This window comes from Oncorhynchus kisutch, linkage group LG3 (assembly GCF_002021735.2).
Source record: "Oncorhynchus kisutch isolate 150728-3 linkage group LG3, Okis_V2, whole genome shotgun sequence".
Classification (NCBI taxonomy): Eukaryota; Metazoa; Chordata; class Actinopteri; order Salmoniformes; family Salmonidae; genus Oncorhynchus; species Oncorhynchus kisutch.
Window position 1 is genome coordinate 35519202 of NC_034176.2, and position 23434 is coordinate 35542635.

At 43.4% G+C, this 23434-nt stretch overlaps 1 protein-coding gene across 1 annotated transcript in view; it reads right to left on the reverse strand.

The window, feature by feature from the left end:
• Positions 1-402: 402 nt before the first annotated feature.
• The window catches only part of LOC109881715 (uncharacterized), a 32179-nt gene continuing 9147 nt past the window's right edge, over positions 403-23434 (reverse strand). Inside the window, exons 2-7 of the mRNA XM_020473830.2 lie at positions 11187-12196; positions 9434-9485; positions 6645-6780; positions 4887-5041; positions 2215-2454; positions 403-1969 (exon numbers count right to left, since the gene is read on the reverse strand). Of these exons, the coding sequence (XP_020329419.1) occupies positions 1238-1969; positions 2215-2454; positions 4887-5041; positions 6645-6780; positions 9434-9485; positions 11187-12196 (2325 nt within the window). The 3' untranslated portion in view covers positions 403-1237. The remainder of the gene's footprint in view (positions 1970-2214; positions 2455-4886; positions 5042-6644; positions 6781-9433; positions 9486-11186; positions 12197-23434) is intronic.

Sequence of the window (23434 nt, forward strand, 5' to 3'; positions counted from 1 at the left end):
GCCTTTAGCTCGATGCGGATGTTGCCTGTAATCCATGGCATCTGGTTGTACATACAGTCCCTGTGTGGAATGTCCCTGTGTGCACTTATTGATGAAGCCCATGACTGAGGTGGTATACTCCTCAATGACATTTGATGAATCCCGGAACACATTCCAGTCTGTGCTAGCAAAACAGTCCTGTAGCATATGCGTCATCCGACCACTTCCGTATTGATCGAGTCACTGGCACGGGGAGAGCTTTGTATGCATCTGTGTGTGAAGTAAAGGTGTACAAGTTTTTTTTTCGCCCCGTCAGGTTGCACGTGACATGCTGGTAGAAATGAGGTGAAACGGATTTAAGATGCATGACTTGCTACTTACTACTTTCTGCTGACATCAAATGATCAAGAACTGAAGCAGAAATGTATGTAGATAACCTTTATTAAATGTTCTTTGCACAAACTCCCACCAACCCTCTTTATTTTCTAGGTTACAAATTGCAACATTTATCTTTATAGCTAGTCATATGCTTACTTCTATTGAATGTTAGTTATGGTGGTTGTCACATTTTTTATAATGATCAATTCCCTTTTATATCCCAGCATCAGCCTATGGAATACATGTTGTAGCATTGAGGTTAATATAATGTGTGATCTATATCCTTTGAACACTAGAGGGCACAGAGCAGTAGTATACAGTCCCCATGGAGCTTTGTGGCGCTATTATAATTCAATGCTTCAAGGCCCATGGTTGTCGGACAAAAGGCAGAAGTTGGCACAATACAGCACAAGATCCACAAGCATGAGTGAGCTATTGCGTTGAAAGTGCTTATGTTTAATAATTTGATTTAAAGTATCAAAACGATTAACTGGTACAAAAGTGCTCAGATGAGTTGGGAAATGAAGTGCTCTTGGAAAATACTAGCAGGTTTTCTGTTAACATCCATATTCAATATGATTTCAAGTTTCATTTTTTAAACAAATTATCCCGAAGCTGAAAAAGCCTTGGTGTGGTATACAGCATATATTGATGAAGCGGTTTTAACTTGATAAAAAAATATATTGTGGTTACTAGTATGAAAGAATGTAGAATGTAGAAATGTCATATAAAAAGTTGATTTCAGTAATCAAAAAGGTAAGTTTTGCATTTGACAAAAGTGGAACTAAAAATAGTTAATTATTTTTTTGCTCGGCCAACCCAGGATTCCATGCTCTGTCCACTCTCCTGTCACATGGGCTGGATGCTGGACTGTCACTGGTCACATCTCCTTGCCCGTCACACTGCATGGCACTGTTGATTGGCTGAGGGAAGGCATCTGGATATGATTGGCTGTACTTTGCACGAAGGCAGACTTTAACTCGGTGGTGTAGGCGGCAGTGGGTGTGTCAGAGGAGTGAGGGAGAGGGTAAGGACTGGTCCCTCCTGAGGCCTGACTCCCCCATGGCCTCCACTCTGACCTCCCCCTCTGGAGGAGGGGGCCGTTGGCTGGGCTCTGGGGGCCAGGGTTGGGGCCTCCACTGGCAGGCTCCTTCCCCTCGTATGGCCCCCGGCTCAGTCCGTTCAGCATGGGGGACTGGCCCAGGTGCTCAGCCAGGACCAGGGGCTGCCGGTCCTCCTCCTCACAGATGGCAAACACAGGGACACTGACGTGGTCGCTCTCCGCTGGGAAATCGCGGGAAATCACACAATGCCCAGTGGGGTTGTTAATGGGCTCGGATGGAGAAGCCTGGAGGTGTTTTCCCCCGGGGGCCTTGGTGCTGTTTGAGGGACTGGACCCAGAGAGAAGGCCAAAGCAGGGCCCGGTGAAGCGGGAGCGCCGAAGGTTGCTCGTGGAGTTGAGGCGGCGCTGGGCTAGCTGAGTGAAGGGGTACGAGGCGTTACTCATGGAGGAGTCACCGGCGTTACTGTCGTTCTGGGCCTCCAACTGGGGGTCGGAAAACACCTTCCTGCTGTTCTCCCCACGGCAGTCCGACACAAAGCTGGAGGGTAACTGGGGGAACAACATTAGTCAATAATATCCCTCTGCAGTGCAACCCAAAATTCATGGTTTATTTATTATGCATCGGAGTATAAAAAATGTGCTAAACAATAATCCACTTACAAACATACAGTAATGTAAGTCGCTCTGGGTAAGAATAAATAACCAAGATGTAAACGTAAAGAAATACAGCATATGATGGTTGAACTATTATTCAACAGCACTGCTGAATAACCAATAACATAATAGCTACTAACGCTGTCCACCAGCTTAGTGAAGGGACTGGTGGAGTTCCAACTGCACCACTTCTTGTGTAACTGGGGCAGTGGAGGGAGGAAGTCCTGGAAGGTACGAACGCTCCAGGCCCGGGGCCGGGCACAGCTGGCACTGCCATCCTGAGCAGCCCGGGTGTCTGTGGGGGAGGCAGCCGGGTCTGGAGAGGGCCAGTCAGTCACAGGGCCAGGGCCGGTGTCACTGTGTCTCAGGAACCTCTCCCGCTACCGAGGGGAGAGAGACAACAACCAAATCATAAGGAATTCAAGCAAACCCGGCATGCAGTGTATTTGTGTGCATGTGGAGTAGGCCTACAGTAGTTTGTAAACAGACCGACTTCTTAGTTGGAAAACTGGAAGCATCTGAAAGAGCAGAACCTCTCAAACCCACTGTAGCAATGTTTACACAGTGTCTTAGTTTACAATTTAGTGCCATGGAACACACACACTTCTTATTCTGGAGACTGAAAGCATCTACCTGTGACTATTCTATCATTTATTTGACCACGGGAAAAACACTGCTTAAATACAATGGGTGTTTAGCTGACTTAAGCCCTCAGTCAATGGATTTTTCTCCACCAGTGGCATCAGAGTGTGAATGAGACTCATTCACAAGAAATGATCACTAATAAAAATAGCTTGCTTGTATCAGAGGTCGCATTATATTCAAGTGCTGGACGGCTCCTCCAATCGCCGTTGATCTAAAAGGGCAGCAAGCGAACCATGTAATCCGACATGTACCCAAAACAAGTCTTGCCTGGTAGTGGATGCAGTCAGTGATTCCTGGAACCATATTCACAAACATTCTCAGATAGGACTGCTGATTATAGGATCAGTTTTTCCTTTTTAGATCATAATGAATACGATTATATGAACAGGTAGGACCTACTCTACTATTCTGAGAATCTTTGTGAACGCGGGCCTAGGGCTATACAGTAGGTGTCTCACTAATAGGAATGGCAGGTCAGGGGTGAAGGGCACATTAGTCACATATCCCCCCATCATTATTCAGCTAGTTAATCAGGATAGGGGGAAGGTTTGTGGTAAGGTTTTGGGGGGGGGTTAGCGGTTGCTCCTCTCAGAAAGAACCAGATAATCCTTATACAGAATCACTCACAGCTCGCTTAGTCTAGACAAGAATTAGGAAGGTTTTAAATGAAGTACCCTGCTCACCACAAAAGCCCCCCACACAATGGCAACTTGTTGCAGTTTGGGCAAAAAGGTGGAGGATAAGCCCCCCAGATGTGAAACAGAGCCCCTTATTACCCCCCACACCTAGTCTCAGAAATCCTAGACCTAGGGCACCAGCACTAGGTCTGGGGATCATGTCGGATTTTCTTGGCCATTTCGGGGAGGGTGCTCTTCAGACATACAACTCTCCCAACAAATCACGAGTTTGTGTAGGCGGGGCTTAATAAAATGCGGCGGGAATTGAGCGTGAAAAATAATCTCCTCGGAAACATGACAGAGTTAGACACAGTGCAAACACAGATAGCTGGGCTCATTTTTGCCACAGTCAGTCAGTGGGTGTTAGCTTGTATTGCTAACATTAACTGTCATGGCGCATGCAAACTACTCACCTGAAAAATACACTAAAATAAAATATTTTACATAAGCGTAATATTGGTTAACCCAGAACTAAAGTCCTGTTTAATTGCTCGATTAAGTTCTGGGTCCATACGCGTTATAAGGAGAGGGAACGAGGATCGGAACAGAAGGAAGAGCTCCACCATCTCTCTTTGCCAGTTTATAGGACAAATGTCCCCTCTCCTTCTTAAATTCTAAAGATGATAAAATGTGTGAAATTGTGATTTGTCCAAATAACCAGGGACGAAAAACACAAGCACTGGAACTAATGCTGCTCGTGATCTCACACATCCCGTTGTATCATGACTGATCTAAGGTACCATTTATGTTCATGTCGTTTTTCCACGAGAAATTAACGCGAGTTCCATCTCGCTAGGTACATAAACGGATAAGGCTCTGGACAGATTTCCTGTGCGAGTCCTTTCAACCATCAGTCTGAACAAATATGTACATACACACAATCTGCACAAAAAGGCAAATTAACATGTACACATACAGACCACACACACAGCAATGCACCACAGCGCGCATGAACACACACACTCACACAGAGAGAGAGAGAATTGGAGCTGGGAAACTGGCTTCTCAGATAATACATCCATTAGGCTAGGCTGCAGGAAAGCAAGCCAGCTTCCTAATAGCTGCCAGGCCTGCTTTATGCCAACTCTTATTCCAATAGAGCACAAGCAAAAATGCTGTGTCAAACCGTATCCTACCGCCAATCTCCTGCCACTGTGTTTCTATACCCTGACACCTCGACCACCAGGCGGTGAGGTTCATAGCTATTACCAGCAGAGGGTTGTGATTCAAGGAAAAAAATACTTGGCAGGATGTAGCCTTCTGCCTTGGTGTCACCCAACCCTAGAGCGGGTCCTAGCCTGGGTTCTCTCTACTGCCTGGGTGTCACCCCTAGAAGAGGGCACCACCATGGGTCTTAGCCTGGGTTCCCTGCTACTGCCTGGGTGTCACCCTTTAGAAAAGCACCACCATGGGTCCTAGCCTGGGTTCCCTCTACTGCCTTGGCACCACTGAGTCCTCAACTGGGTTACCTGCCATGCCTCGCTCCTTACCGTGTGGGCTGAGAACGGCATTCTGCTGCTTGGACTAGGCACAGACGAAATGATAAACACCTCATCTGTCCCCAAGTCCAATTCCGTGAGACCATTGGATGAGAGGTCCACTTCAGCATGCTGGGACATATCACCACCAACACTGCCTGGTGAACCTAGGAAAGAAACGGGAAAGTGGTTTCATTAATCACTTACTTGTATGGTGATAGCCTACAATTAAAACATTGAAGGCACAACAGTCAGATGTATTGCAGCAGCTTATGATAATTTCCACTGCTTGTCCCTAAAAGAGCACTAGAAATGGAATGTTACAGATTGGTCTCCATAGGCTACTGTAAATTACTGCACTGTGCACCCAGTACACTGTGAAGCCACTGTACTTGTCCACTCATATTCCTGTTAACTCATAGTGACATGGTTGGACTCAGCGAGAGGAAAAACATGATGTTCCCAATGCTCCCACGCTGTTATATAGGTTAAATGTCACGACCTGTAAATCTCTCTGTGGGATCAGCTACAATGAGTGAGAATTTGGATCGTTCTGGGATAAACCCAGTGTTACGCCAAAATGAAAGCAATTTTCCATTGAGACTTCGAAATGCTGCATCTCCCATTCACTTAGCTCATCCACTACAAGCTGGCCTTGCATATTCCCACACAATCTGATCAACTTTTATAAGAGAAGAAATACACTCAAATGACTCCAGGAAGATACTATGTGGACAGTGCAATGTTGTAGCCAACTTCCTTCCATATAGGTTATTGATTAAATACTGTATATGCAGCTACTGAGCACACAGAATACCTTAATGATTTCACATATTATGAGCTGTATTGGTGAATTTTACTACACAACATTTCTTCTATGCACCTATATTAGATATGACTTCAGATGTGAAACAGTTTTTGTTTGACATATTTTGAGCTATCATTCAGGTGTCAAAATAATTTTGCCCCGGGGTCCGCATTCAGTATTCAACAAGGTTTGGAGGGACGCACTGACATTAAAAAAAAATATTTCCTCGCTGTCAAAATTTGTAAAAAAAATGTCCTCTATCCATAGATTTTGGAATTTTCAATGCTCCCCGACTGTCTAGCTTTCATTTAGGTGATTATTAGCAAGCTGGAAACAGTCAAGAAACTATATGAATGTAGGTCCATTATAATTTCTCCATTTTAATTTGGTTTTAGTAATTTTTAAGTATATCGAGTTTATTTTCCCCCCCACCTCAATTTTGTATTTTTTAAAAAAATAATAATTTAAAACCACCCACGGGCCAGATTGGACCCCCTCACGGGATGTATGTTTTACACCCAATTAGAGCCATTCTATGGCCATAACACCATGAGATAATTCAGTATGTGGTAGAATCCTGGCAGCTCTATTACTGTGTGTTGGAGATCTGATAGTTAGACCCGGTGTACCATTTTTCTGTCATAGTTACAGAGCGTAATGAAATAAGTGTCCCATTTACGCTGAACATGTAAATTCAGTTTAGGGGCAGATAAAGTCATTGTCAGCCAGGTTGGAACCAGACCAAACACCCCAGCGGTACCCCTCGATCATGGAGAGAGAAAGAGAGGGGGCGCAGGGCAGGGGGAGCGAGGGGGATTGACTAGACTAGGCTAGGCGGCTGGAGCACAAGCAGAGAGGGAAAAACAGGGGAGTGTTAGAGGGAGAGAGAAAGTAGATGGCGTGTGTGTGTGTGTGTGTGTGCGCACGTGTGCATGTGAGCCCGCCCACTTGCAAATACCCACCTCTGTGTGTGAGGCTGAGAGAGTGGTTGTTGTTGTCGTTCTCTGCAGGGCAAGGGACCTCCAGGCCGGGCTGATTAGGAGCCACCAGCTGCAGCTCACGGACATCAGCTCCAGAGTTCTGCACTCCCTCCTGCACCTACAGCAGCCAGTACAGTTTAGTGTCAGCTAGTACTACTACACATGCCTGCCACCTCACCTACACCAACGGAGTAGGGCTGCACAGCACTATGAAAAACAGCCATATGAACTGAAGTTGTTCTTGTCAATTAATAAAATGTTACGATACCCAGTCAGTATAATGATCTAGTGGCAATAAGATACTTAGTGGCCAGAACTTGTGTAGGACTGTTTTGCTTCTTTCTAAAATTCAATCCCAGATGGACACATTTTGACAACTTAATTACAAATTCATCTCATGACTAGAAAATAGGGAAGTGTAACTTGTCCAGTTCTGCTTTATAGGGGAGTCAGTTAGTCTGACCTTTAGTGAACCTGTCTACCTCTGGGGCTGCTTGCCCTGCATAGGAGAATTTGGACAACAAGTTCACCAGGCCAGTGTAGGGTATTTGTATTTGCTCCAGTGTCTGTAGTCTAGAGAAGGGATTGGAAAGTGGCGGGCTGCATGGCCCCCTTTTGTAGGCCTGTGGATCAATTTCCCTCCCGCCCCTATCCCAGAATTATATTTTTTGAGGGGGTTGGGGATTTTTATTTTTTTAAACTCAAATTTGGGGCTTAACTTACAATTGAGAGTTAGAATAGAAGAATGCAAGGTGCATGTGCAGTTACATTTTTTTAAATTATATATATATATATATAAAAAACACACAACAAAAATATAAACGCAACATGTAAAGTGCTGGTCCCATGTTTCATGAGCTGAAATAAAAGATCCCAGAAATGTTCCATACGCACAAAAACCTTACTTCTCTCAAATGTTGTGCAGAAATTTGTTTACATCCCTGTTAGTCCACCTGACAGGTGAACATATTTTTGTTAAGTTACAGCCTTATTCTATAACTGATTAAATTATTTGTTTCCCTCATCAATCTACACACAATACCCCATAATAAGAAAGCAAAAACAGGTTTATAGAAATGTTTGACGATTTGAAAAATAAAAAACAAATACCATATTTACATAAGTATTCAGACCCTTTGCTATGAGACTCTAAATTGAGCTCAGGTGCATCCTGTTTCCATTGATCCTCAATGTTTTGACAACTTGATTGGAGTCCACCTGTTGTAAATTGAATTGATTGGACATGATTTGGAAAAGGCACACACCTGTCTATATAAGGTCCCACAGTTGACAGTGCATGTCAGAGAAAAAACAAGCCATGAGGTCAAAGGAATTGCCCGTAGAGCTCCGAGACAGGATTTTGTCAAGGCACAGATCTGGGGAAGGTAACCAAAACATTTCTGCAGCATTGAAGGTCCCCAAGAACATAGTGGCCGAGATCATTCTTACATGGAAGAAGTTTGGAACCACCAAGACTCTTCCTAGAGCTGGCCGCCCGGGCAAACTGAGAAATCGGGGGAGAAGGGCCTTGGTCAGGGAGGTGACCAAGAACCCGATGGTCACTGACAGAGCTCCAGAGTTTTTCTGTGGAGATGGGAGAACTTTCCAGAATGACAACCATCTCTGCAGCACTCCACCAATCAAGTCTTTATGGTAGAGTGGCCAGATGGAAGCCACTCCTCTGTAAAAGGCACATACATGACAGCCCATTTGGAGTGTGCCAAAAGGCACATAAAGGAGACTGGGAGACTAGTCAGGATGGAGGAAAAGATTAACAGAGCAAAGCACAGAAAGATCCTTGAGGAAAACCTGCTCCAGAGTGCTCAGGACCTCAGACTGGGCAAAGGTTCACCTTCCAACAGGACAAAAACCCTAAGCACACAGTCAAGACAACACAGGAGTGGCTTTGGGACAAGTCTCTGAATGTCCTCGAGTGGATCAGCCAAAGCCCGTACTTGAACTCGAACGAACATCTCTGGAGAGACCTGAAAATAGCTGTGCAGCGACGCTCCCCATCCAACCCGACAGAGCTTGAGAGGATCAGCAGAGAAGAATGGGAGAAACTCCCCAAATACAAGTGTACCAAGCTTGCAGCGTCATACCCAAGAAGACTCGAGGCTGTAATCGCTGGCAAAGGTGCTTCAACAATGTACTGAGTAAAGGGTCTGAAGACTTATGTTAATGTGATATTTCAGTATATTTATTTTTTTACATTTAGAGAAATGTTTAAAAACCTGTTTTTGCTTTGTCATTATGGGATATTGTGATGAGAAAATAAATGTTTAATACATTTTAGAATAAGGCTGTAATGTAACAAATGTGGAAAAAGTCAAGGGGTCTGAATACTTTCCGAATGCACTGTTTATCGCTCAGCCCATGTCAGCTAACATTTTTTAGATTTTATATCTAGCTAGCCACCTAAACTTTAATCATGGTCGAATTACCGACCAAGGAGGCCCCCATTGAATTTGTTAGTGACTCTCACTCAGATATAATATTAAAAACTGCAAACTTTTCTCCACACCCTATGGATTTTTCCTTAATTGTAGGAAATTAGCTGTACAACTGCACATTTTTCTCTTTGCCCCATGGCAAAATGTGTAGAATTGCAGGACATTTTTTCTCAGTTTTTTTTGTGGCACCAACCCCCATCAAAGTTGCCCATCCCTGGTCTAGAGGATATGAAGGAAATGTTCCCTGATCCCAGTCAGAAGCTAGTTCACAAAGGAATGTCTGGACAGTCAGACAGACAGGGGTCTTTATCCGTTTACCTCAGAGTTGTTGGATGAGCAGGAGCTGGCTCTTTTCGGACATAGTTTAGGTCTGGAAAACAAAAAAGAGATCCACAACATTTCAGTTGTGTTTGACTGTTTAACATATCTTTGAAACCCATTAGCATACTTTCTTTTATGTATGTTGTTTGCTTTATTGACTTTTGGCAACATTCTCTTCCATGCTATTTGTGAAAGCTTGACTTATTTAGAGCAACTGCTCTCCAAATTTGACCAGAAATGTACAAAATGAACATTCTCCCACAATTAGAAACTGGAACAGATTAGATTGCCTCCACTGAAGATTTTCTTCCAAACATAATCAACGTCTAGCTAGCTGACTCACTACATACAAACAGCCTAAACTTGCCCTCGGTTGTTCCTCTCAAGGATGGCTCTAGTAGCTAAACCCATGTAATGCCATAAACTACACTATCTGGGGTGGTCTCACTATAAAGGCATCAGTATAAAGACATACCAATAAGGACATTTTCACTGGATAATATCAACATAACAGTGAAAGTGTTGACTTAAAGTGATTCTGTTCAATAACAGATCTAAATGCTTTTGTATGTCAATTTTTGGCACAATTAAAAACATGGCCCCAGGACGAGACCGATACAGCTTTAACTTCTCTCCAACATGCATGGGGGTTGCAAGGGGGTTTATCTTTATGGGAATTTGAACCTTCCTGGAGGGAACTAGATGAGAATCATGACAGTAGATTAAACAGTGATGCTCATTTAGTTACCTGGCATAAATGATATTACACCCTGCAAAAACTGATACATGTACTAATGTTGTCTCCTCATGGGATTTGCCGAGGGAACAACCTGTAAATGACACCTTTTGATATGTTGTTCTTGTTCTATTAAACTACAATGGCACCTCGACGGGACAGAGGCTCATAGCACAGCAGTATGAGGTTCTCCGCTCTCCACGTTTTCCCTCCGCTCGCTTTTGTATGGCTGCGTTTCTCTTTGTCCGTTGGAAGTGATGCCAGCTGCTGCACCTTGAACGGCCCTCTCTTGCTCATGCGCTCTCTCTGTAATGGTGACAATGCAGCACATAAGGGCAGCTACAGTCGAACCCTGCCTTTCACTGGATCAAATCAGGGACCGACCAAGGCCTCCAGCTGAGTCAACAACCAGCCCATCCACTGCAGCAGCACCACACTCTGTGCTGGAGGAGGACTGACTGGCAGACTATCCCATTCATGGCTACCATCTCATTCATGGGAGGAAACTTTGTCACATTGGCCAACATCAAAGACCCAACAGTTGCGCTCTCACAAAGGAAAAGCACTGTGCCAGTTTCCTTGGATGACAAAGAAATAAAAGGACAATTTTTCCCCATTGTGCAGAATGTGCACGGTCTTGTTTATGTTAGGTTGTCAGGGAAATGTATTTATAGCACAAAACATGTCTGACAAAGGTATCTTTATGACTCCATTCTTTCTGCATGCCTTGCTTTACTGTACCTGAAGATGTTACACAGGTGACCCACAAGGCTCATAAAGGGACAATCATTTCCATTTTGCACTATCTTGTTTGTTTGTGTTTGACAACAGTATGCCTCTGGGAGTAAATAGGGAAAGCCATCACAAGGTGTGTAGGACAAAAGGATGTTTTGGCACAATTCTCTCAAGTGCTGGTTTGATCTCAGGGAGTCAGGGAAACCTTTTTATAGCACAACACGTGTGTGACAAAGGGCTATCATATCACAATAACTTTCTCTGCATGCTTTTACATACCTGAATATAATACACAGAGCGCTGGTGAGCACCATGGCAAAGAAGGCTGCTCCACTCATGGCGGCCAGCAGAGTGTCTATTTTGCTGGCCCCGGCAGGGGCGTAGGCATGCCGGGGGTCATCTCCACCCGGTTCTGTCCGGTTGTGGTAGTAAAAGAGCAGGGCGAAGCCACGGCCCCAGTGGGTGGTGGTGATCAACTCCATGATGACCTCTACCATCTCCTGGCTGGAGCCAAACACCAGCTGGCTGCTGGAGGGCCGGTTGGAGCCACAGAAGCGCGAGGAAAAGGTGAGGAGGTCCGAGATGTAAAGGACGTCGTGGGGGCATGTGTCCACCACAGACTGCTGCGTCTCAGGGCTCACTGACTCTGTGTCCGTGTCTTTGAGGAGCAGAGGGGTCCGAGTGGTGGCCTCGTCTACAACCACAGCCAGGACTTGGTCTGGGGCTGATGCTCTGGGGATAGGGTTAAGGTCAGGGTTGCCTCTGAGGAGAGGAGAGGTTATTGAGTTCATTGCCTTCTCTCCTGGTACATGGGCCCCTGGTAGGAGGTCTGAGAGGGGCTGTGGGGAGGCATGGTCAGAGGTGGCATCAAAAGTGGACCTTTTAGCAGAGTTGGAGACTTTGGCTATCTCCATCTTGGTGGACTGCTCTTGCACCACCACCTGCATGACTTTGTCGTTTTGGGAGGAGGACCGGGGGGCTTTCGCTGTGACACTCTGAGCCTGAGATACAGTGGAATCTTTATCAGTGATGGGACCCCCAGTTGGGATAGTCGCACCATCGTTAGCATCGACCTCTTCCAAGTCAGAGATGGCAGCATACTGGGCGGCGGAGTCGTGACTCTCGAACACGTCAAAGTCAAATATCTCCAGTATGAGCTGGTGGCCGACGGGCACAAAGAACTGCCAGACACAATGGGTCCCGGAGGAGTAGTTATAGGGGAAACCAGGAGACAGGATGAGGCCTTGGACATCCACCACATCCATCTTCGCTCCACAGTCAAAGTAGACCTGCAATCACAATATACAGGGGCTTGGTGAGGGGGACGTGAGTGTACGTTAAAATGCTAGCCTCTCTAATGATCGACACATACTAGCACTTGTCAAACTTATAGAAAATCTGTCTTATTTTGTGTAGAACTTGGAAATACAAATTACGTCTGTCTTTTAAACAAATAACCCAGTTGAGCAGAATTCAGAATGCCTCAAAACAACAAAAAGCATCCAGAACTGAACTACTCAACCCTCCTACTCTGCCAGCCAGTATATCAAAGTGGTGGCGGTGCCTTGCATGCCTGTGCTTGGGTAACTCTGGGGAGGGTATTTCTTCAAACACGCCGAGCTGGCTGTAATGCTTCCCAGGTGTGAGGGGTGGACGATTGAGGGGAACCTCAGCCTAGCTAAGCAGAGGCAGATGTGTTTGCTGGGGAGAGCTCAGGTCCAGACCTTTGTGGGGGGGATGGTGTGTTTATGAGATTTCCTCTCGGTTCAGGTTCTGGACTGTGGGAACCGAGCGAAGACCCACCTGGGGCTCAACCAGCACCACCAGACAGGTAACAAATTAAACTACCTCCAGGCAACACTAGTACTGGCTGGGAACACATTTAAAATGCACTCAAGACATGGTGTGTGTGTGTGTGTGTGTGTGTGTGTGTGTGTGTGTGTGTGTGTGTGTGTGTGTGTGTGTGTGTGTGTGTGTGTGTGTGTGTGTGTGTGTGTGTGTGTGTGTGTGTAAAAAGGAGCACCAGCACCACTGCGGTCGACCAACGCCAGACAGGCACTTTGATTGCTGCTATATGGACCATCTCATCTCTCTCCATATGAGTGCATTAATCAAAAGCATTCCCTCAGACAGTTTATTTTAACAAGCCAAATCTAGATGTACTTTGCAATCATGACTGTATAAAAGGGGCTGTTGCTAGGTCTGGCCCCAGTACCCCCCCAACCTTCTTCTGACTGCAACTCAAAGGCCTCTCTATTGCTGATACAGCTGGCATCCTCACAGCCAGGTCAGAGAGAAGAAGGGCAGTATGGGCATACATATCTGTGTGTGTTCTGTACAGTGATGAAACAGGTGTTTTCAAAGCACATGAATGCAATGAAAATATTGAATAAATGTAATTACTGACATCACCCCAGCGGTGTGACAGTCCTGATCACTTGGCCATCATAGCCCATGTATTCTGTGTCATCCATTTCAGACCTCCTGCCATTGACACAATTGATAATGAGCATAAATTACTGAATAAAATAAATTAAAATACTGAGCTACATTGTATGCAAAAAAAAGAGAAATTATATTATTTTTTCTAATACAATTGCGTAGAGGAAGAGATTTTGTTTAACAATCAATATTTGTTTTCCCCAAAAAGGTAGGGATCAGGATTATTGACACCCCTGTTTTCAATACCTCACCCTGCAAGGATAACGGCCCTGAGCATTTTTCTAAAATGAGTTGGAGAGCACATTGGGAGGGATCTTAGACCATTCCACCATACAGAAATCTTCCTTGATAGCCTTCGTCTGCGCTTATGGACTGCCCTCTTCAATTCAAACCGACTGTGAAAAGACCGCTGGTGGCATGTCTGCTGGGGTAAGTGTGTGTGTCAGTGCTGTGTGTAAGTTGACAATGCAAACGGTTTAGAATTTACAACACATTCATGTTTCTTATAAAAACAAGAAGTGACGCAGTCAGTCTTTCCTCAACTCTTAGCCAAGAGAGAATGGCATGCATAGTTTTAATAACCCCTGTGATTACAATGAAGAGCAAGATGTGCCACTCTGTTATAGACAAGCTACAGCTTAACTGGGTCTTTATTTGCAGCACTTGACCATATGACTGGACAATAATCAAGATAAGATAAAACTAGAGCCTGCAGGACTTGCTTTGTGGAGTGTAGAGTCAAAAAAGCAGAGCATCTCTTTATTACGGACAAACCCATCTTTACAACCATTGAATGTTTTTAACATGACAGTTTACAATCTAAGGTAACACCAAGGTCTAGAACTTAGGGAATGATTTGTATGAAATATAATGCTGTTAGTTTTAAAGATGTTCAGGACCAGTTTATTACTGGCCACCCATTCCAAAACAGAATGCAACTCTTTGTTAAGGGTTTCAGTGACTTCCTAACTGTGGTTGCTGATGCGTATATGGTTGAATCATCTGCATACATGCTTTGTTTAATGGCAGTGACAGGGCATTGGTAAATAGTAGAGGGCCTAGAGAGCTGCCCTGCGGTACACCACACTTTACATGTTTGACATTAGAGAAGCTTCCATTAAAGAAAACCTTCTGATTTATATTAGATAGATTGCCATATTGTGGATTCAGTCCCGGGGTTGAAAAGTCATAACACATAAGTTCTCAACAACAGGTTAGGGTAAATAATATCTTCTTATTATCAAGTTCTTTCAACCAATCATCAGTCATTTGTGTCATTGCAGTACATGTTGAGCGCCCTTCTCCATCAGCATGCTGAAAGTCTGTTGTTAATTTGTTTACAGAGAAGTAGCATTGTATTTGGTCAAACACAGTTTGCTAAGAGCTGGCAGCAAGCTGATAGGCCTGCTGTTAGAACCAGTAAAGGCCGCCTTACTACTCTTGGGTAGCGGAATGACTTTGGCTTCCCTCCAGACCTGAAAACAAAAACTTTCCTCTAGGCTCAGATTAAAGATATGACCGATAGGAGTGGCTATAGAGTCAGCTACCATCCTCAGTAGATTTCCATCTAAGTTGTCAATGCCAGGAGGTTGGTCATTATTGATCGACAACTATTTTCCCATCACTCCCACAATAACTTTACAACATTCTAACTTGCAATGCATTTCTTTCATTATTAGTTTGTTTATACATGAGTATGATGGATTACTGTTCATTGTTGGCATTTCCTGTCTAAATCTGCCAACTTTTCCAATTAAGTAATCATTAAAATAATTGGCAACATCAAATATTTTTTGGTGATAAATAAGCCATTTGATTTGATGAAAGATGGGAGTTGAATTAGTCTTTCTGCCCATAATATCATTTGAAGTACTCCAATGTTTTTTCCATCACTCTTTATATCATTGATCTTGGCTTCAGAATACAGTTTTCTTTTGTTGAGTTGATTCACATAATTTCTCAATTTCCAGTAATTCAGCCAGTCAGATGTGCAGACAGACTTATTAGCCACTCCTTTTGCCCCATCTCTTTCAACCATACAGTTTTTCAATTCCTCATCAATCCATGGAGCCTTAACAGTTCTAACAGTCAGTTTCTTAACAGGTGCATGTTTACCAACAATTGGAAGAAGCAATTTCATAAATTCATCAAGTGCAGTGCCTGGATGCTCCTTATTAAATCACACCAGAGCAAAAAAATTTTTTTTAACATCATTCACATAAGAGTCACAGCAAAATATTTTGTATGATCTCTTACACACTATTTTAGGCCCAGCTTTTGGAACTTTGGCTTTCCTGGATATAACCACTATATTGTGATCACTGCATCCAATGTGTACAGATATATCTTAAGAACAAAGTTCCACAGTATTAGTAAACGTGATCAATACGTGTGGATGATCTTGTTCCTGTAGTGTTTGTAAACACCCGGGTAGGTTGATTAATACATCAGAACCAGATTACAGGCACTGGTTACAGTGAGAAGCTTCCTCTTGAGCGGACAGTTGATGAAAACTAGTCAATATTCAGGTTCCCAAGAAAGTGGAAAGTAGACATTATCAAGCATTTCACACATTATTTAGATACTGACTGGTAGCACTTGGTGACTTATAGCCACACCCCAAAATAAAATGCTTTAGATGTGCCAGGTGAACCAGGAACCACAACACTTCAATAACACTTGACATAAGATCTTCTCTAAGCATTACAGGGATATGGGTAGGCCGTCATTGTAAATAATAACTTGTTCTTAACTGACTTGCTAAATAAAGGTAAAAAAAATATATATATATGGCTCTGAATATATACAGCAACACCTCCCCCATAAGCATTCCTGTTTCTTCTATAGATATTATATCCTTGTACGCGCTCCACCTCAATCTTCCTGTGGTTCATCTTCAGTTTCTCTGAGATCATTTCCCTCACTTTATCATCAGACTCCTTCCAGGTCTCGTGGAGATTCTTCAAATCTGTCCACAACCATGTTGTTCTGCCTTGATTGTCCCTCAAGATAATCTGATTTATCCGTCATTGATATCATGGATTCACATACAGAACTGATGTACTCTCTCAATGACTTACAGATTGCTGTCATCTTGATATTCTCCTGTTTAAACTCGTCAAGCTGACCCTGGGAGAACTGCAAACTGTTCTTCAGGTCCTCAACCTCTGGTCAGGTTGTTGATTCTTCTATTAGTTGACTCCACCAGAATTTGGACAAAACACTGGAAGCTATTGTCTTGTTGTAACAACTGCTTGTAGAACAATTTTTGTTTGTTTAAAAAAATCTTTCACCTGTGATAGAGAGACACCACTGTCCTCAACGGTACTCCCGTTGGCTTTGGTCTTTATAACGGTAAGAACAATAGATTACGCTGTTACTCCTCGCCGTTCCAGACAGGGAAGGACGCAGGGAAGATTGAAAATCCAACAACAAACAGCTGGGGTCTAGACAGCCACAAGCCCGGGACAATCCTGCAAAGGCTGGGATGGGTTACAGGACAATAGGCAAGCAGCCTGGTGAGAAGGCAACAACTGTTGGCGCAATTATTAGAAAATGGAAGAAGTTCAAGATGACGGTCAATCACCCTCAGTCTGGGACTCCATGCAAGATCTCACCTTGTGGGGCATCAATGATCATGAGGAAGGTGAGGGATCAGCCCAGAACTACACGGCAGGACCTGGTCAATGACCTGAAGAGAGCTGGGACCACAGTCTCAAAGAAAACCATTAGTAACACGCTACGCCGTCATGGATTAAAATCCTGCAGCGCACGCAAGGTCCCCCTGCTCAAGCCAGCGCATGTCCAGGCCCATCTGAAGTTTGCCAATGACCAGCTGAATGATCCAGAGGAGGAATGGGAGAAGGTCATGTGGTCTGATGAGACAAAAATAGAGCTTTTTGGTCTAAACTCCACTCGCCGTGTTTGGAGGAAGAAGAAGGATGAGTACAACCCCAAGAACACCATCCCAACCGTGAAGCATGGAAGTGGAAACATCATTCTTTGGGGATGCTTTTCTGCAAAGGGGACAGGACGACTGAACCGTATTGAGGGGAGGATGGATGGGGCCATGTATCGCGAGAGCTTGGCCAACAACCTCCTTCCCTCAGTAAGAGTATTGAAGATGGGTCGTGGCTGTGTCTTCCAGCATGACAACGACCTGAAACACACAGCCAGGGCAACTAAGGAGTGGCTCCGTAAGAAGCATCTCAAGGTCCTGGTGTGGCCTGTCCAGTCTCCAGACCTGAACCCAATAGAAAATCTTTGGAGGGTGCTGAAAGTCCGTATTGCCCAGCGACAGCCCCGAAACCTGAAGGATCTGGAGAAGGTCTGTATGGAGGAGTGGGCCAAAATCCCTGCTGCAGTGTGTGCAAACCTGGTCAAAAACTACAGGAAACGTATGATCTCTGTAATTGCAAACAAAGGTTTCTGTACCAAATATTAAAGTTCTCCTTTTCTGATGTATCAAATAGTTATGTCATGCAATAAAATGCAAATTAATTACTTAAAAATCATACAATGTGATTTTCGTTTTAGATTCCATCTCTCACAGACCTCTACATGCTTTGTAAGTAGGAAAACCTGCAAAATTGGCAGTGTATCAAATACTTGTTCTCCCCACTGTATGTATGTATGTATATATGTATGTATATATGTATATATATATGTATGTATGTATGTATGTATGTATATATCCGTTCTGAAAGGCCCCAAAGTCTGCAACACCATTAAGCAAGGGGGGCCACCACCAAGCAAGCGGCTTGGTATGGAAAGAATATGGCACCACAACAAAACTGCCAAGAGAGGGCTGCCCACCAATACTTACGGACCAGGCAAGGAGGGCATTAATCAGAGGCAACAAAGAAGCCAAAGATAACCCTGAAGGAGCTGCAAAGCTCCATAGCGGAGATTGTAATATCTGCCCATAGGACCACTTTAAGCCGTACACTCCACAGAGCTGGGCTTTACGGAAGAGTGGCCAGAAAAAAAGCCATTGCTTAAAGAACAAAATAAGCAAACACGTTTGGTGTTCGCCAAAAGGCATGTAAGAGACTCCCCAAACATATGGAAGATGGTACTCTGGTCAGATGAGACTAAAATTGAGATTTTTGGCCATCAAGGAAACCCAACACCTCTCATCACCCCGAGAATACCATCCCCACAGTGAAGCATGGTGGTGGCAGCATCATGCTGTGGGGATGTTTTCCCATCGGCAGGGACTGGGAAACTGGTCAGAATGTAAGAAATGATGGATGGCGCTAAATACAAGGAAATCCTTGAGGGAAACCTGTTTGAGTCTTCCAGAGATTTGAGACTGGGACGGGGGTTCACCTTCCAGCATGACAATGACCCTAATCATACTGCTAAAGCAACACTCGAGTGGTTTAAGGGGAAACATTTACATGTATTGGAATGGCCTAGTCAAAACTCAGACCTCTGAAGTCAAACTCAGAAGTCAAACCTCAGACCATCATTGAAGTCGTTTGTGGTGTTGTACAAAACAAAGTCCCAATCAGAGTATCAAAACCAATGACAAATTTTCAAACGTCGCTTTACCCATGTGTGTTCCGACTCTGGCCCAACCCGTCGGGTTCTGGGATCAAACAGACGGTCTAGAATGGATTTCAATTCTAGAAATCGTTGAGGAGGTAGTCCGATCCAGACTCATTATGCGTAGCTTAGCATTTGGCTGGAGCAAAGAGTTTGTGTAGCCAGGCAAGAAGTTTGGAAGTTTGGAACCAGTGCCTTGGTCAGATGACATGAAAATAGAGCTCTTTGGTCACACACACACACACAAAAGTAGTGGGTTTGGCATTAACATGAGAATGCATAAGCAGAAAGAACCCCATACCTACTGTAAAATATGGTGTTGGATATTTGATGTTATGGGGCTATTTTGATTCCATTGGTCAGCTTCTGTTAAAAAACTTAAGATGAACTTAGGTTGTCAACAAATGTTATTGCTGTGGACACAGTACACCGATTGTCAAGTTTGGGCAACAAATAACATAAATTAAATTATAATGTATGCATTGGGGAATTTCCATGTAAAAAGCCCCATGAGCATGAACTTGAAGTTTGTAGGAGCACATCAAATGTGGTGTCAAATGAAAGCTAAGAGTCTGTAGTTCTTAATTAAGGCATATATATACAGAATCTGTCAAATTTTGGACATACTAATTCCAGGGTTTTTCTTTCTTTAAAAAAAAAACAATTGTCTATGTTGTAGAATAATACTGAAGACATCAAAACTACGAAAAAAACACATATGGAATCATGCCGTAACTAAAAAATTGTTTTGAGATTCTTCAAAGTAGCCACCCTTTGCCTTGATGACAGGTTTGCGCACCCTTGGCATTCTCTTAACCAGCTTCACCTGTAATGCTTTTCCATCAGTCTTGAAGGAGTTCCCATATATGCTGAGCACTTAGTGCCTTCGGAAAGTATTCAGATCCCTTGACTTTTTCCACATTTTGTTACGTTACAGCCTTGTTCTAAAATGGATTAAATACATTTTTTTCTCAGCAACACACACACACACACACACACACACACACACACACACACAAAGCAAAAACTGGTTTTTAGAAATGTTTGCAAATGTATAAAAAATAGAAATACCTAATTTACATGAGCTTTCAGACCCTTTGAGACTCAAAATTGAGCTCAGGTACATCGTGTTTCCATTGATAATCCTTAAGATGTTTCGACAACATGATTGGAATCCACCTGTTGTAAATTCAATTGAATGGACATGATTTGGAAAAGGCACACACCTGTCTATATAAGGTCCCACAGTTGACAGTGCATGTCAGAGCAAAAACCAAGCCAAGAGGTTGAAGGAATTGTTCTTAGAGCTCCGCGACAGGATTGTGTCGATGCACAGATCTGGGGAAGGGTACAAAAACATTTCTGCATCATTGAAGGTCCCCAAGAACACAGTAGCCTCCATCATTAAATGGAGAAAAAACATTCTCTGTTTCAGATTGAACTCTTTGGTCTGAATGCCAAGCGTCACATCTGGAGGAAACCTAGCACCATCCCTAAGGTGAAGCACGGTGGTGGCAGCAACATGCTGTGGGGATGTTTTCAGCGGCAGGGACTGGGAGACTAGTCAGGATCGAGGCAAAGATGAACGGAGCAAAGTACAGAGAGATCCTTGATGAAAACCTGCTCCAGAGCGCTCAGAACCTCAGACTGGGGCGAAGGTTCACCTTCCAACAGGGCAAAGACCCAAAGCACAGTGCCAAGACAATGCAGGAGTAGCTTCGGGACAAGTGTTTGAATGTCCTTAACTGGCCCAATCAGAGCCCGTGCTTGAACCCGATCTAACATCTCTGGAGAGACCTGAAAATAGCTGTGCAGCAACACTCCCCATCCAACCTGACAGATTTTGAGAGGATCAGCAGAGGCAAGTTCAAACCCCCGAGCTGACAAGGTACAAATCTGTCGTTCTGCCCCTGAACAGGCAGTTAACCCACTGTTCCTAGGCTGTCATTGAAAATAAGAATTTGTTCTTAACTGACTTGCCTAGTAAAATAAAGGTAAAATGTTAAAAAAATTAAAAGGGTCTGAATACTTATGTAAATGTCGTATTTCAGTTGATTTTTAATAAATGAGCAAACATTTTACTTTGTCATTATGGGGTATTGTGTGTAGATTGATGAGAAAAAATAATATTTAATCAATTGTAGGATAAGGCTGTAACGTAATAAAATGTGGAAAAATCAAAGGGTACTTTCCCAATTATACTGTATAATAATAATACTTTTTTAAAGTCAAGAACTTCCCATTGTTCACCCCTCATTTTGTTTGTCTCCCTTCTCCCTCTCCAGTTAATGTCTCCTCTCCAGGCTCTTACTGCCACCTTCCCATGAGCCCCCTCTTTCCATTTACTATTACCAGCCCTCTCACCCACTGAGCACCGACTGACACCGGATGTCCATGAACGTTGAAAAGTAGTTGAAGTTTAGTCAGTCCAAATCTGAACCAAACATATCCTTTTTCACAAGTTTGGATAGCACAGTACAGTAAATGAAAGCACAGTACAATACAGTAAAGAAACAGAGTATAGGTCAGTACAATATAGTAGAGTTTAGTACAACACAGTACAATACAGAAGAGCACATTAAAGTAGAGTACAGTATAATTTACTGCTCTAATACACTGAACTCTACTGTGCTGTACTGTTCAAACTGGTACAGATTTGGTTAGGTCCTGACCAAACAAATGTGGTCTTATTTGGGGGAGGAGCACATTAGAATAATAGCAGTGTATAGATTAATACCTAAACATGCAAAGGAGGATATAAAAAATGTCTACCTTTGTGTATCTATTCAGGATACATCACCATGAAGAGAATGGCATTTCTGTATAGTACAGATCAGGGACCCATGATGTCATTCTGTTACCATCATTCTGTTACCGGGTGTTAATCCACTTCACTTGCTGTAGTTCAATAACCAAATAGATTTTTTTCAATCTCAAGGTTTCATATCATAGCTGACACCCCATTCTTTCTGCAGACATCTTTGAATTTGAATTCGGAGTAGATATTTAACCGTTTTTGGAAAACGTGGTCACAGACATTTTCGCATAGTTACCAAACTTTACACCTGCACTGTTCGAGTAAATGTGTTTTTGTAATATGTTCAGTCGCAATTGTTAAAAGTAGTCCTTGTGCATAGATCTGTATGGTTTGTTAAACTGCAATCAATAGTTTCTCTTTGGCACATGTTTAAAGTGAAAAATCTGCATCTCGGCGTCCTTCTGTTAATGTGTAATTGCCCATTGGTAAATACAATCTGATAGTGATGGACGCTGATGTAACAGTGATAAATTACAAACGTCATGGTACAGTCAGTACTTTGATGCCCAACTAGTTCTAAGAGTGTTGTATGATGGCTTTTCCTTTCTCAGAATGCAGTTTAGCATGAAAGCATTACATCATAGTAAGGTACAACCAAGAAAATGGCCTTAGACCTACTAGGAACTCATGTCGTGAATGCCACAACCACAACACATAATTACACAGATGACATTTGAACTGGTCAAATGCCATTCCCGAGAGGTTGCAGAGAGTAAGCCAATTTTCGGTTTTGCTCAACGGTGTTGTGCAATACACTATAGAATGAAGGGAGCAGCTTGACAACATGGGGGGGAGGGAGGGGTGTGTGTGTGTGTGTGTGTGTGTGTGTGTATCTCTGTGACCAAAAAAAGTGACCAAATCCAATTTTCTTTATGCATGCTCTTTCTATTCACAGTTTGTGGGCTACATATCCATCCCCCATCAGAGAGAGAGAACTGTGTCAAGAAGGGAGAGAGGGTCAGAGACTGTGTCATCTCCATGGACCTGACTACAGTAGGACTGGGCTGGCTATCTGGAGGTCTGCCACCCTCACTGTGATGTGATGCACAAGGTAGACTACGCATGAATGGTCTCCAAAGTGCCACAGTGTTTAATGGAAATGGGACATTCTTATAATGCCAAACATCCCAGTTCTGTTACATCACAGACGCAGGCCTCTCCTCTCCACTGGCAGCCAAGGCGGTCATTATTCGAGGAAACCTTTTCTCATGGGGCACAATGGGCCACAGTGCCATTTGGTTGCACCACTTCATGGTGGGATGGGAGATAACATTTTAATGAAGTGAAGCTAATAAGTAGGAGCAGGCAGAAAGTTTACATAAGACCCTGCTCGTCGGTCATCGCGCCCCAGTTGTGCTATATGGAGATGACTAGACTATCCTTGTACAAAAGTAAAGTACCCAAGCAAATAATTGATTGAAATTACTTGTGCAGTGGAATGTCAAATTAAGCACAGTCATTATTTTGAGGTTTACCATAATTATATTGTTAAGGAACTTGAATCCTATGCCGGAACTAAAATGTTAATTACCAAAAATGTAGTTTGAACTTAATACAAAAGCCTTCTAAAAGACACATACTGTATACTGTTTTGCTGCTTGAAACACAATTCAAATGTCTTAAAAACTAAATAAAACTCCCGAACTGCTGCCTGAAAAAGGGCTGAAAAATTGCCAAAGACTCTGGCCAACCGAAACATTTAAAAAAATATATTTCA